This window comes from Meles meles, chromosome 16 (assembly GCF_922984935.1).
Source record: "Meles meles chromosome 16, mMelMel3.1 paternal haplotype, whole genome shotgun sequence".
In the NCBI taxonomy this organism is placed as follows: Eukaryota; Metazoa; Chordata; class Mammalia; order Carnivora; family Mustelidae; genus Meles; species Meles meles.
Window position 1 is genome coordinate 64,327,674 of NC_060081.1, and position 14,478 is coordinate 64,342,151.

Consider the following 14,478-nt stretch of genomic DNA (forward strand, 5'->3'; position numbering starts at 1 on the left):
ATATACCCAAATTTTTAAGTCTATAATGGGATGCCTTGTGCTGTAAGATGTCCTCAGTCTTGAATTGTCTGAGCTCACTTAGTATATAGAAATTCATACCTGCTCTCTTACACCTAAACAGTTGGGAATAGAGGAGAGTGGTTTCCTTTGGAAAGACATGTTGATAGTTCCATCTCATTCTGGTCTTTGATTAATTATGACCTATAAAAAGATTACTACTCTAGCAGGAACTTTGAATTTCCTGAATAGATTTCTCTTTGGTTAGTAGGCAGAGGAAGTATCATTGACTCTTTGCATTTTCCTAGGGGTGGCCTGGGGTACCGTCTCATAGATTTGTTGTTTGCTGACATCTCCCCATCTCTGTTTGGTGTGATAATGAACAGCAAAACTGGGAACTGGAGAGCTGTGTATACACTTACAGATGGGTGCCCCGGAAGGCCAGAAAGCCAGTTGCTAGTGAAGCAGACTAATGTTCTTTCTACGAATTGTCCCTAGGAATTGCTTTCATTGAGAAAGAGAGTGGGGGAAGGTAGAACATAGAGGAAGAGCGAGCATTCCTAAACTTAGATTCCTGAATCAACTATGTGTAGTTTCATGGGAAGACAAAATAAGGAGCAGCTATCCCAAAGGTTTTATCACTTTAGATATCCAAGATCTCTGTTCTAGAAAGTTTCTAGATGGTAAAATAAAGTTTTGACCTTATATATCAAGTCTCACACTGGCCATGCATTTGTCTCTACCACCAGTCTTCTTTAAGTGGTAGGTATCAAGTTCACGGACATGTGATAATCCTGATTTAGCAGAAAGTACTCTGAGTTTAGAGGTGGAAATACTGAGTTAAATCTAAATCTCAGCTAACCTTCTTTCTAACATTTAACTTTGAATTAGACCTTGAACCACAGTTTCTTTCTTTTTTTAATTTTTTAGAAAGATTTTATTTATTTATTTGACAGAGATCACAAGTAGGCAGAGAGGCGGGGAGTGGGGGAAGCAGGTCCCCCGCCGAGCAGAGAGCCCAATGTGGGGCCCAATCCCAGGACTCCGGGATTGTGACCTGAGCCAAAGGTAGAGCCCCTAACCCACTGAGCCACCCAGGCGCCCCTGAACCACTGTTTCTAAATCAGTCTAAGGGGACAATAATATCTTCCTCACAGGAGTGTTGTGAGGATTGAATGGAATAATGTATGTGAAAGCTCCAAGCAAGGAGGACAGGGGGACTAGAAGAAACAGGACTACAGGTTTAGGAAGATCCAGGAACTTATCAGATGGAAAGAAAACAATGACCACTTTCTCTTGTTTATGTACTCCTTCCTCTGTGTTGCTGTCATCAGGTTGTTATTTAGATATCCCACACAGTGAAGCAACAAGTTTCTCCATGAGCAGACTTTTAATTCACGAGGATTACGCCTAGTTCCAGTGTACATGGAGGCAACATGGTCACCAAGTTTCCTACCAGGCTTCTTGTTCTCAGCACAGTTACGATGTCACTCTCCACTCTGTGTGTTCTTGTAGTCTGTTTTTATCAAAATGCAGTTTTACCAAAAAATCCTGTACTTTGTACAGAAATGGCTCCCAGCTTGTTAGCACTCTATTTCCAGTTCTTATTAAGCTCTCCAGCTTCAGAATGGCTGGTGAAACAGCAAAGTTGCCAAGATTGCAATGGATTGATTCTTCAGGAGTTTACACATAGGAGATCATAGCTTACATGTATGAAATCCTATTACCAGCAAAGTATGTGAGCTTCCTATTCCATTATACAAGCACTGTAGTTTTAGAGCTTTTTAAACATTAATTGTAAGAGGAATTAATGTTCATCTACACAATTTAGAACAATTATATCCATAGTACTTATGGATACACACCTCCCCAAACAAAAAGTAAGAAAAACTCCCACTTTAATAAGAAAGCATTGTGCTTGGTGTTTTCACACATGTTATTATTATTATACATTATTTTAGCCCATTCGAAAGGATGTCTTCCTGCTTCTGGTTATTTATTACCCAAATGCCAATCTTGAATTGAGGCTCTTTGCGTGCAAAGATGTGTGTCACAAGATGCTTTTCTGATCTAGGTTCTGTGGCTCTCACCTAACTGGTTGCCATCATTTTTATTCTCCCTTTTTGGCCTTCGATGTACCCAAGTGTTCTGGTGAAATCTCTTTAGAACAAACTTCATGGGATAGACATAGTCTTATGAGCTCATTGCTGGTAATACCTACTTTTTCTGGGCTGAAGGCTAAATGTGACAGATGGGAAATGCAGTCTCTAGTGGCGGGAAAGGCAGGAACCGATGCTTACTATAGGCCTGTCTCTGTCAGCTGGGGTTGCTGCCAGCTGTCCTGCGTCTGGAGTGGGCTCCCCAGTTCATAGCACTTGAATTCAAGTCCCTTTTGTTAACTTACGGATTATATCAGTTGGTACAGTAAACAGGGTTCCTAAACTGCCTGCCCAGTGCACAGAAGAAAACAGTCCTCCAGTTTTCTGCCACCCTAAACCATAGTTTGTAAGTGTTGCTTATTGCCTCATGCAGTGTTTTTATATAGTTGCAGTCCCTTTAGATATTCCTGTCTATCTATATTCATAGGGCTCACAAACTACAGTGTAAGAGCTATAGTATTTGTAGTATTTGATACATCACAGGTTCCCCCTTTTGTTCCTTACCACGGTTGTATTTTCTTTCTTGTTGGTTTTCATTTGTTTGTTCTTACTTGATTTTTGTTATGGAAAACGTCAAACATCATTTATAATGTTATTTTCCAAAGAGAAATTTCCAGGAGGTAGATCCTAGAGTATGAACCCTTTCAGTGGCTCTTGCTCTCTCTGTCATATTTCTTTCTCCAGAGGAGCAGTGTCTTTACAGTGCTTACCAGTACTTCCACAAACCCTTTTAAAAGAGAGGCTTTTAAATGTTTAGTGCCGGACATGCCTTTGTTTTTAGCTAGGTCTTTTCTTACTGTGAAGGAAGGACCAAGCAGGGTTTTTAAGCCCCATCTAGAAGTGACTAGCTTTTCCTAGTTAAAGCTAGCAAGGAGCATCTACTGTGTTTTGGGGCTGTTTACTGCACAGAGCCACCAAATGCTTTTCTTTTCTTTTTTTCTTTTTTTCTTTTTTTTGGTGAATTGTTTTTACCTTCTCACATCAGATTTGAATGCTCAGTTTGGAGCACTCATCTGTCATAGTTTTTGCTCGTAGAATGTTGTAGAAACAGCAGGCTTGCTGTACATTCTTAGTCACTTAAAAAAAAAAAAAAGTCCTGGTATGTTTAGAATGACTACATTTCTCTATTTGGTTCCTTTGCTCCTTTGAAAAAATAAAAACATCAAACAAGAGAAAGTCCAGTTGCCAAGAGCGTCTACTTGAACTTTCTGTCAGGACTGTTTATTTAAGGCATCATAAGTTTCCATGGTTTCATGTTATCTCAGGATATCTTGTGAGTTGATCTTGTGAAATAAACCCTTGTGGTCCCTACTCTGGGCTAACTCTGTGTGTCTTTTTTTTTCTTTTCTTTTCTTTCCTTTTTTTTTTCTTTCTTTCTTTCTTTTTTTTTTTTTTTTTTTTTTACAGTGAACATAAAGATTCTGAAAAGAAACACAAAGAGAAGGAGAAAACCAAACACAAAGATGGAAGTTCAGAAAAGCATAAAGACAAACACAAAGACAGAGACAAGGAAAAACGAAAGGAGGAAAAGGTACAGAACTTTCCAGTGGGGAAGGAAGAGCTGGGGGTTGTACTTTTCATTTTCTTTATCTTTAAAAGCAGGTAATGAAAGTACCTTCACTGTGCAGTAAGATCCCACGGCCTTTGAGTGAAAAGTCTCTTGTCAGGAGACTTAAGCATCGGTCTCAATCTTAAACAACGAAAACCAAAGCCCTTTATCACTGAATTTCACAGGACCAGACCGATCCACATCATTATCTTACTTTAAATGGCAAACGGATAAATTAAGAATGTAGGGTTTCTGGAAATGCCTGTGTTCTTTCACGGGGAAAATTCTGGTTTTGGGAGAAGGTCTAGGGCCATGTTGTCTTCTGTTGAATGTGATCCTTCCTGAGTGAAAACAGTGATGCTTTTGTGGCTTTTGGTTCCATCATAATTAGCATAAGCTTCTCAGAATCTCTAGGCTCATCTGGCTGCAAATAAGGGTTACGGTGTATAGACTTTTTTAAAAAAATGTTTTGGGGCAACCTGGCTGGCTCAGTCAGAAGAACCTGTGTGATTTTTTTTTTTTTTTTAAGATTTTATTTATTTGTCAGAGAGAGACAGAGGGCAAAGTGGCAGGCAGAGGCAGAGAGAAGCAGGCTCCCCACTGAGCAAGGAGTCTGATGTGGGACTCAATCCCAGGACCCTGAGATCATGACCCAAGCGGAAGGCAGCGGCTTAACTGACTGAGCCACCCAGGCGTCCCAGGCCTGTGTGATTCTTGATCTAGGGTCATGAGTTTGAGCCCCCTGTTGGGTGTGGAGAATGCTCACATAAATTTTAAAAAACTTTTTTTTTTTAAGATTTTATTTTTATTTATTTGACAGAGAGCGAGCGATCATAAGTAGGTAGAGAGGTAGGGGTGGGGGGGGGCAGACTCCCTGCTGAGCAGAGAGCCTAATGTGGGGCTCGATCCCAGGACCCTGAGATCATGACCTGAGCTTAAGGCAGAGGCTTAACCAACTGAGCCACCCAGGTGCCCCAATAAAAAAACTTTAAAAATTTTTTTTATTTTAAGTAAAAAATAAAAAGTTTTTATTTTAGTTTCTGTTTGGAAAAAAGTAATTTTGGTACTTGCTTAATTCAGGCAATATGAAATAGGGAATGTAATGAAAATGACACCTTTCTTGGGGGCACCTGGGTGGCTCAGTTAAGCATCTGACTCTTGATCTCAGCGCAGGTCTTGATCTCAGGGTTGTGAGTTAATAAAAGAAAAGAAAAAAATATTACACCTTTCTTTCACCGCTTGCTCATTGTCCTTTATCCTTCTCTTTCTGGAGTCAGCTACTATACTTTTTTTTTTAATTCTTCCAGAGATACCATATTTGTGTGTGCACATGTGTGCATACATATGTGTGTGTATCCTTTAGTATGTCTGAAGATTTTTGAAACACCAAGTGTGTCTGGAAAAGGAGGGGGAATGTGAATATACTTTGCCTAAATCAGAGAAGGCAGGAAACAGACTGCTGCATTTTGTTTTGTTTTGTTTTTTATTTTCTCTGCACTGCCAAGGGCAAATCCTTGAGAGAGTGTAAGTGTTTATTGAGGAAGGGGCACCTGCCATTATTTAAAAGTTGAAAAGCTGCCATTTTGAGGGGAAACATTTCTTAGTAAATTGGATAATTCACCCTGAACTATAAAAAAACAGTCTTGGGAAAATGTCAAGACCTTTGCTTCACCTGTTCAGTTTTGCTAATAATAGTGAGTCTGCAGTCCAAGATGCTTCAAAAATTGAGGCCAAATGTTCTCAAATAAGAAAGAGGCTTTTTCAAATTTAGTCTCTTCAAGGTACTAATCAGTTACTATTGTTTTCAGGTTAGAGCCTCTGGGGATGCAAAAATAAAAAAGGAGAAAGAAAATGGCTTCTCTAGGTAAGACTTTTCTGGTACCTTGGCTGCTCTCTTGGCCAGCTCTTCATGTTGTAGTGTTGTCTGAACTTACCTAAAATGTACTGACGTGGCCACCTCTAGGTTTCCAAGGAGATTGACAGTGAGAGGACTTGGTGTAAGCTAATTTGAGCTCTCTGAAGTGTCATTTAGTGAAATTGACCACATTTTCTGGAAGGCTGTTTTGAGTGGAGAAGATTAACAGGAAGAAAATTCTAAAAATTCAGATACAATTTACATACCAGAAATTTCACCCTTTAAAAGTATACAGTTTTTTGGTTTTTAGTGAATTCACAAGGTTGTACAACCTCCCCCTGCCCCACTATCTTAACTTAAGAACATTTTCATCTCCCCCAAAGGAAACATCATATTCAGTCAGTTGTAATTGTGGAGTTTCCTGAAAAACCCTACTCTGAATTCCTCCTTAGTAATACAGTAGTCTTCCTCCCATCTGCCCTCTGCCCCCCCACCTTAATCCACAGTTTTGCTTTCTTTGGTTTCATTTAGTAATGGTCAGCCATGGTCATTCTGACATCGTCAGAAGGTCATTAGTACCGTAATGCTATGCCACATAGCCTGTGTCATTCACCTCACTTCATCTTACAACATAGGCATTTATTATGTATCATCACAAGAAGAAGGATTAGTATAGTACAGTAAGATACTTTGAGTGAGAAAGAGATCATGATCTCATAAATTTTATTATAGTGTATTATAATTGTTCTGTTTTTATTATTCTCTTGCTGTGCCTAATTTGTAAATTAAACTTTACCATAAGCATGTATGTATAGGAGTAATTGTGTGTATATATAGGGTTTAGTACTTATCATAGTTTCAGACCTCCACTGGAGGTCCTGGAATATACTCCCTGCAAAAGGAAGTGGACTGCTGTATTCTTAGGCTCATCTCTAGTTTATAGAACTATGCCTAGTTGGTCTACATTTTAAGGATAGGTATAGAGTTGAGTAGAAATATATTATCTCTTTTCAAGAAGAGGAAAATGCATACAATCTGAGGTTGGTTTTTCTGTACTATTTTTGCCATTTTGTTTGTTTTCCTCATCTGCCTCAACTCCCTAAAAAAAAATCTCCAGCTTTAAAAATAAGAAGCTTATGGTCATATATTCTTACTTGCTCCATTGAATGACAGAATGGATTTTCTAGGAGTTGTTGGAAGGGTTTGCATATTGACTAGAACAAAGTGTTGGGGAATTTTGCTTCCTTGAAACTCTGACCTTTCAGTTTCATCTGGGAACATTATTGAAAATTCTGCCATCTACTCTTGAGTCCCTTGACTGGGAGAAGTAGGTGCCCTCTTCAGGCATGTTTTGTAACTGTTCTAGGAATATGGAATAATACAATTCAAGAAGCATTAGAGCCGAAAACTACCCTAGGTGTTCTGATTTTTTAGATAAAGTGAGTACCAGGTGGCCATTTTCTGCCAAAAGACCACCTAGGACTTTTATAAACTAACACTAAGGTGTGACTAGACTCTCTGGACTTGGTGTGTAGTCCAGAATTCAGTTTCATACTTCCCATGTTAGATGATCAGCAACACCGTCGTCTTCCAGGCCTTGGTCTCTGTGTTCACCTTGCTGGACTGCTTGCTAGCTTGCATGTTTGTCTTTGTAGGTAATCCAGATGCTTTACTGGGTGGAGCACAGTTTTCTGATAAATTGTTTTAGAAGTTCTTGCTTCAGGCCTAGTAACCCTTCCCGCATGTTGTTAATTCCCACATGTTGTTAACTTCACCCATGACAGTACTAGGATCTAGCATTTACTTAACTAGTTGGGTCAGTAGCAGTTTTCTTTCCTTCTGGTACAAAGCATTTGGAAATGACTCTTGACTATGTTAGTGATTTCCATGGTGAGGGGAAGCAGCTATAGAGATTGGCATTTGAGGAATGTGCAGAAATAAGGAAGGAAAGCTAATCTCTTTAAACATTCAGATTCTGTCAAGCAGAGGGATCCAATATGCTTGGGGAGTTTGCGGTGGTAGCATTGAAACCCCACGAATATCTTGACCTTGGCAGCTGAATCTGGATGTTTATCTCTTGGACCCCTTAGAGATGGATGGTGGTTGGGTGGTGGTCTCTGTACTAAGTTATTTAGCTTCATATATGCTTCTGGCCATCACCAGTGAGGTTCTGCCCAGATGTGTTGGGCCAGGAAACATCTCAAGGCTGTGGTGATTGCTGGCCCCATGGGTTTTTGTTTTTGTCCTCCCCCAAATTGTTGCTTCCTCTTTCTAGTTCAAAATAGTTGTCTAACAGAATCATCTTTTTACATTCAGAAGGCAAAAAGTCTTAACAGAAATAGGACAAGGCACTCTTCTGTGTATAAAATAAGTAAACCAAGGGAGGAAGTTGAACAATGACTAGATTTGGTTTGGAATGGCTTTAGTTTGTTCACAGCCTCTTCTCTCATTTAGCAAATGCCCTTCTTTTGTTGTAATGTCAGCTTAGTTATTTTCCCATGTAACTAAGATTAGTTTCCATTAGAACTTTAAGGTTCAAGTTTGGGAAATAAATTTTTATTCCCTTCCTTGTAAAAGCTATATTCAGCTTTCGGAGTACTAGAATAATCAGTTTGCAGGATTTAGATACATAGTAGATCCCTCCTGCAAGGTGAGGGAACAATTTAAGTTTGTTCCTGTTGTGGTTTGGGTCATGCTGGCAAAGGCAGCTAAGATGCAGTAGAAAAGAATAGACTTAGATTCTGATCCCAGAACTTGATACTGCCTGTTCATCTGTAAAGTGAGGACAGTGCTATCTACTTCACAGGGTTGTAGTGAGATACTAAGTGAAAAGAAGTGCTTACAGGAAACCTTTACAACATATACAAATGCATGTTGTTAATCCTTGTATTAGCTACTTCTCAGCAAGGTGATTTGTTCCTACTGATTATTTAACATAATGTAGACATTCTCAGACTTACTAGTTTTTTTTTCTTTAGTCCACCACGAATTAAAGATGAACCTGAAGATGATGGCTATTTTGCTCCTCCTAAAGAGGATATAAAGCCATTAAAGAGACCTCGAGAAGAGGATGAGTGAGTATTTTTTTATTCTTTATTTTTTTAAAACAAAAAGGATTTGTTTAAAGGAGAAATGTGATATAGGTCTCTCCAGTCACAGAAAAACTATTAATTGACTTTAGTCATTTGGAATTTGTGATTAATGGTCTGGGCAACTTATTTATCTTGGAATTATGAGATGCAGGATTTGCTAAGCAAATAAGTAGTGTATCTATGGAAAATACATATTTTTATTATTTTTTCATATTAAAAAGGTAATGCTTGTTTAGTATATGAATTTCAAATAATACAGAATTGATAAAGAATATTTAAATTATTTAAGCTGCCCTTATTTTATTATTACCTGCCACAGATAATTTTTCACTGTTAAAGCAATTTTCCCTAGGATCTGTACCTGTCAGTGAATTCTAAGTGATGTTACAGTGTTTAGAGTTAATAAAATTGCTCTTAAAACAGTTATTTGAGGCTTATGTGTACCTCTTAGATTCCGTGAGGTTAAGTTCTATGTTCAGTCTTTTATAGCTTATTATGCTTCAGGAATCTACAGAGGATTTGTGGTACAAAGTGGCCAGAAAGGGAGGAGGGAAATACTTGGTGAACTCATTTGTATTCATTTAGAATGTATATAGTATTTCTTTCCCCTCCTTTCCAGCCAGATACTGCCTTGTGGTAGCCATTGTTGCCCTGGGCATTTGGTGTCTGTTGCCATAGGTAGCCCTCCACTCCCTTTTCTTTCAGGCCTATGTGTAGTATAAATTGTTTTGTTCTGTGTAGGACTGTAACTGTTGGTCCTTGGTCAGGCCTTCTTTCTTCATTCCTGTTCTGACTGTAGAATGTCCAGCTAAGAATAGTTATACCCGCATTGAAAGCCTCCAAGAGGAGTTTGGAGGTCCTGGTGCTCTTGGTGAGTACTACTATGTCAAAGTTGTGTTAATTGCATATTCATGTTCCCCTTTGTAGTGCTGATTATAAACCTAAGAAAATTAAAACAGAAGATATCAAGAAGGAGAAGAAACGAAAACTGGAGGAAGAAGAGGTTAGTAAAAGAGACTGTGGCCCTTGGAGGCTTGGGTTTGGAGTAGGGAGTTTTCCATAAAACAACCTTTTTTTTTTTTTTTTAAAGATTTTATTTATTTATTTATTTGACAGAGAGAAATCACAACTAGGCAGAGAGGCAGGCAAAGAGAGAGAGAGGGAAGCAGGCTCCCTGCCGAGCAGAGAGCCCGATGCGGGACTCGATCCCAGGACCCTGAGATCATGACCTGAGCCGAAGGCAGCAGCTTAACCCCCTGAGCCACCCAGGCGCCCCCATAAAACAACTTTTGAAGGCAGATGAATTTTAGGGAATGTATTGGTCTGTGGTAGAGGAAACACTGAGAAAAACTCATATATGTGTAATGGTGGCAGTGGTACTGTGAGTTTTAAGATCTCTCTTAGCCTTTCAAAGTGTCTACCTGTAGTGGGGCTGCCAACTGATGTTTTTGGAGAAACTGCACTATCTTCATACATGCAGAGGGAGTGTTAACAAATCATACTTTGGCTTTCGATCTCAAAGAGTTTTCCTTAAGATTGTTTTTTAGCACTCTCATATCTGACCTTGCTCATCACTCGCTTCGGGTAACTGTGTGTTTAAAGGCCTTTAATTGGGTGCCCCTTGGACATATGATGAAACCCAAGCTCTTTACCACAGCTCCTCCCAATTGGACCCCTGCATCTGGTGCCTGCCTTCATCTTTTTTGCCTCTTCTCTAATTTAGCTGGTTCCAGCCACACTGGCCTCCTTTGTTTCTTTTCCACACTGGATTCTTTTGTGCTTCAGAGCTTGATGTAGCACATGCTGTTCCCTGTCTGGAACACACATGCTCTTCCTCCCTCCTCCTCCTGCCTTATCACCTTCCTTAAAATCTCAGCTCAACTTAATTACTTAGGCTTGTGGCCAATTTAAAAATACTTTAATATGGTTCCTTTTGACACTTGTTGTTTCTTATACTAAAAACTTGTTAGCAAGTAATTCAAGAGAGGGATGTCAGAAGTTCACAGGAGTCTTAATCTTACACTTTCCTAAGAGAAGGGGTTGAGTGAGTTCTTAGCTCTTACGCTGCATTTGTGGTTAGCCATGGTCATGGGCAGAATGGATTCACAAGTATTAAGTCAGTAGCTTATGGAAGTATGAGCAGTAAAGATAGTGATAGTAGGGAGCAGTGAGTTTTAAGAGTGTAATCTATTGTAGTAGTAAGAATGATAATAAAAATAAAAATAAAATGTAATAGATGCTTACCATGAGCCAAACACGATTAATGCTTTATATGAATCATTTCAATTTAATCTTTATAATAGCCATTACGAGGCAAATATTGCTACTATCTATTCTCTGCATTTTACAGATGCAGAAACTGAGGTATAGAGACTGAGATTATTTGCCTGAAGTCACACAACTACTAAGTAGTTAAGTCAGGATTTGATCCCATGCAGTCTGATTCCAGAACCAGTGCACTAACCACCATGTTATTCTGTCTCCTGTGTGACTTTGCTGATTCTTTAAAGCCACAGGAATTAAGAAGGGCCTTTAATGAAATCACATTAAGAATATTAACAAAGGGGCGCCTGGGTGACTCAGTCAGTTGAGTGTCTGCCTTCAGCTCAGGTTATGACCCCAGGGTCCTGCGATCAAGCCCCATGTTGGGCTCCCTGCTCAGCAGGGAGCCTGCTTCTCCTTCTCTCTCTGCTGCTCCCCCTGCTTGTGCTTTCTCACTCCATTAAATAAATAAAATCTTTAAAAAATATATTAATGAGTAGGTGAGCCATAGAGAGATGATCAGGTGCTAGGTGTAGAGAACTGTGGTTTTTCTAACAACAGGTCTGTTTTTGGTTGTCAGGTTTATGAGCACCAACTCAAGGAGTGAAGAGTAAAATGTTGAGGGATTATGGCAGTCACTCCACTTTTATGTGGATGATCAGTATAGACTAGTTGGTGAAGAAGTGTAAAACTTTAGCTTTCCATGCTTTCTGTATTGCCTTTAGGTCTTTGTTGAGTTGTTGAATAATAACCTTTCTGTGAATTTGGAAGGAGTTAGTAATAACTATTTTAAACCATTTGGAAAAAAGGACACTTGACTTTTTTTTTTCTTTTTTTTTTTTTTTTTAAATCTTTTCAGTAGCCTTCTCCCTGCAGGGGGAAAAATGCAGGCTGAAAGACTTAGAATTAATACAGTCTTCTTATGGCTGGGACCCCAGATGGCAGGAACAGTCCTGAAACCTCACTCACTGGCTGTGGTTTTTTTCATTTCTGGGAATTGTTCTGAAGTTTCTCAGTGACTGATTATCCCATTTTGAGGCTTGAAAACATACAATGTAGCCAGTAGTTTCCTGATGGGACCATCTGTATGCCTGTTCAGAAGCTGTTCAGAGAATGTCTTTAACTGAAAATCATTTCCCTTTACTGTGCTGTGTTTCAGGCAAAATAGTAAACATTATCTGAATTAATATGATCCTCTAGTACTTCTCCCCAAAATACTTACATATTGTAATTCTCTATTCCTATTTTAAAATATGTCTAGTGTTTGTAGTCTTTCCTTTCCTTCTGTCCCAAAGATCATTTGCTTTAAAATCCGGAGTTTCTATAGATTGCTGTCCTATCATGTAGTCCTACAGTGTTTTTATATTCCATTCGTTCCCATGAGGCATGCTATGATTTTTCTGGTAAACCTGGGCTCTCATCATGGTTAGTAGCAACTATATGACATTGAACAGGTGAACAAACTTCCATTCCAGAATTTTCCTTGATTATAACTGCGTATGTCAAGTCAAATGGTCTATAAAGGTCTTCCAAACTCTACCATTCTGTAATTGATTTTAAGGTGACTCAAAACCGCTTTTCATAGCTATATAAAACTTGTTGAATAAAGATCTTAGATAGTTAAGACAAAGGAAAATATTCTTTTAAAGAGTTTAGATCCTGTGGAGCAGGACCCCATTTGTCAAATTGCACATTTTTGTCTGGATGTTTGTGTTTTGAGACTTATTTCCTGTTGTTACCAAATTATATTTGTTTATATTTGTGCCGCAGTGACAGCTCATGTGGGGTCATAGTTCAAAGAAGAGCCATAGAGAAATACTATTGTAGGAATTGGTTATTATTTTAGAACCCCTCAACACTTGTTTACTGCTTCCTGACTTTGTGTATGCAAGCAACAGTGATAAGGAGGTGTTCTCCCACAGCCCCTCTCAGATTCAATCAGGAATTTCCTTTCAAATTACATATTATTTAAATACAATGTCCCCTATTCCCATTATTGGATGGTGTTTGAAGAGGATTTTGAAGATGGTGTTTGAAGATGAGTAGAATTTGAAAACAGGTGGGGATAATACACTGGGACGACTCTCCATAGCAGTGCTTTCCCAAACAGTCCTCTGAGGGTAAAAAATATATATAATTTCCCAGACTCTTGCCATGCAAAATGAGTGTTTTTAACTACTTTCTCAGGTAATCATTTGTCAGGGAGTTTGGGGGAAATACTGCCCTAGAGAAAGAGACCAGTAAATTTTCACTCTGTCAAGTTTGAGAGCATTAGATTTTAAGAACTCCAGTTTTAATATTCTGTGATTCCAGTTTTACTTCCTAATGGTTCTTCAAAACTCTTTTTAAAATATGATTGGTACTTACTTAAGTGCTTTCTTACCATGTTTCTTTGTAGGATGGTAAATTGAAAAAACCCAAGAATAAAGAGAAAGATAAAGATAAAAAAGTTCCTGAACCAGATAGTAAGAAAAAGAAGCCGAAGAAAGAAGAGGAGCAGAAGTGGAAATGGTAACATCGCAGCACAGGGTTACAGTGTCAGCTCTCGGATTCCACAGCCTAATTAAGCAAGAGTGTTATTAAAATTTAATAGCCTGGTGTTTGGAGGAGGAGGAGGGAAGTACTTAAAAAAACTCTCCAGAATATCAACATTCTGAAATAAGTTTTCCAGATCCTAGTGAGAAGGCTAACTAGCTTTCAGCATATTGAATCTAAAAACTAGGTTCCACCCTGTTGAACAGAATGAACTATGAAAGTAGACCGTGTGTAGGGATTTGGCATATGAAGAAAGTTGCATTTAAAAATGATAGGGACAACAGTAGCCAAACTATGGAAAGAACCTAGATGTCCATCAACAGATGAATGGATAAAGAAGGTGTGTGTGTGTGTGTGTGTGTGTGTGTGTGATGGAATACTATGCAGCCATCAACCCCCCCCCCCCCCCAAAATCCTGCCATTTGCAACCATGTGGATGGAACTAGATGGTATTTTACTAAGCGAAATAAGACATTCAGAGAAAGACAATTTTCATACAATTGCTCTGATGTGAGGAATTTGAGAGGCAGGACAGGGGGTCTAGGTGGGTAGGGAAGGAGAGAATGAAACAAGATGGGACCAGGGAGAGAGACAAACCATAAGAGACTCTTAATCTCAGGAAACACACTGAGGGTTGCTGGGGGGTGGGAGGGGCGGGGAGGGGCGGGGTGGCTGGGTTATGGACATTGGGGAGGGCATGTGCTATGGTGAGTGCTATGAATTGTGTAAGACTGCTAATTCATCGACCTGGACCCCTGAAGCAAATAATACATTATATGTTAATAAAAAAATGGGAGGGACAAAATTTTAAAAACGATAGGGAAAAGATGGATTATTTTATAAATCATGTTCAGGAAACTACCTATTTTTTTCATTAAAAAAACCTCCACAAGAAAATCTCAATAAATATTTTTAAATTGTGGAGTAATGAAGATCTTTTGAGGAAGGACGTACGACCAGAGCCATAAGGAAAAGGTTTACAACATTGGTAAATCAAAATTAAAATGTTAAAAAAATTAAAGGAAATGT

General features: G+C 38.9%; 1 protein-coding gene across 1 annotated transcript in view; it reads left to right on the forward strand.

Annotated features, from left to right (window-relative positions):
• The window catches only part of TOP1 (DNA topoisomerase I), a 114,840-nt gene that overhangs the window by 62,609 nt on the left and 37,753 nt on the right, over nucleotides 1-14,478 (forward strand). Inside the window, exons 5-9 of the mRNA XM_045980696.1 lie at nucleotides 3,564-3,687; nucleotides 5,514-5,569; nucleotides 8,539-8,634; nucleotides 9,580-9,655; nucleotides 13,313-13,425. Coding sequence (XP_045836652.1) covers nucleotides 3,564-3,687; nucleotides 5,514-5,569; nucleotides 8,539-8,634; nucleotides 9,580-9,655; nucleotides 13,313-13,425 — 465 coding nt within the window. The remainder of the gene's footprint in view (nucleotides 1-3,563; nucleotides 3,688-5,513; nucleotides 5,570-8,538; nucleotides 8,635-9,579; nucleotides 9,656-13,312; nucleotides 13,426-14,478) is intronic.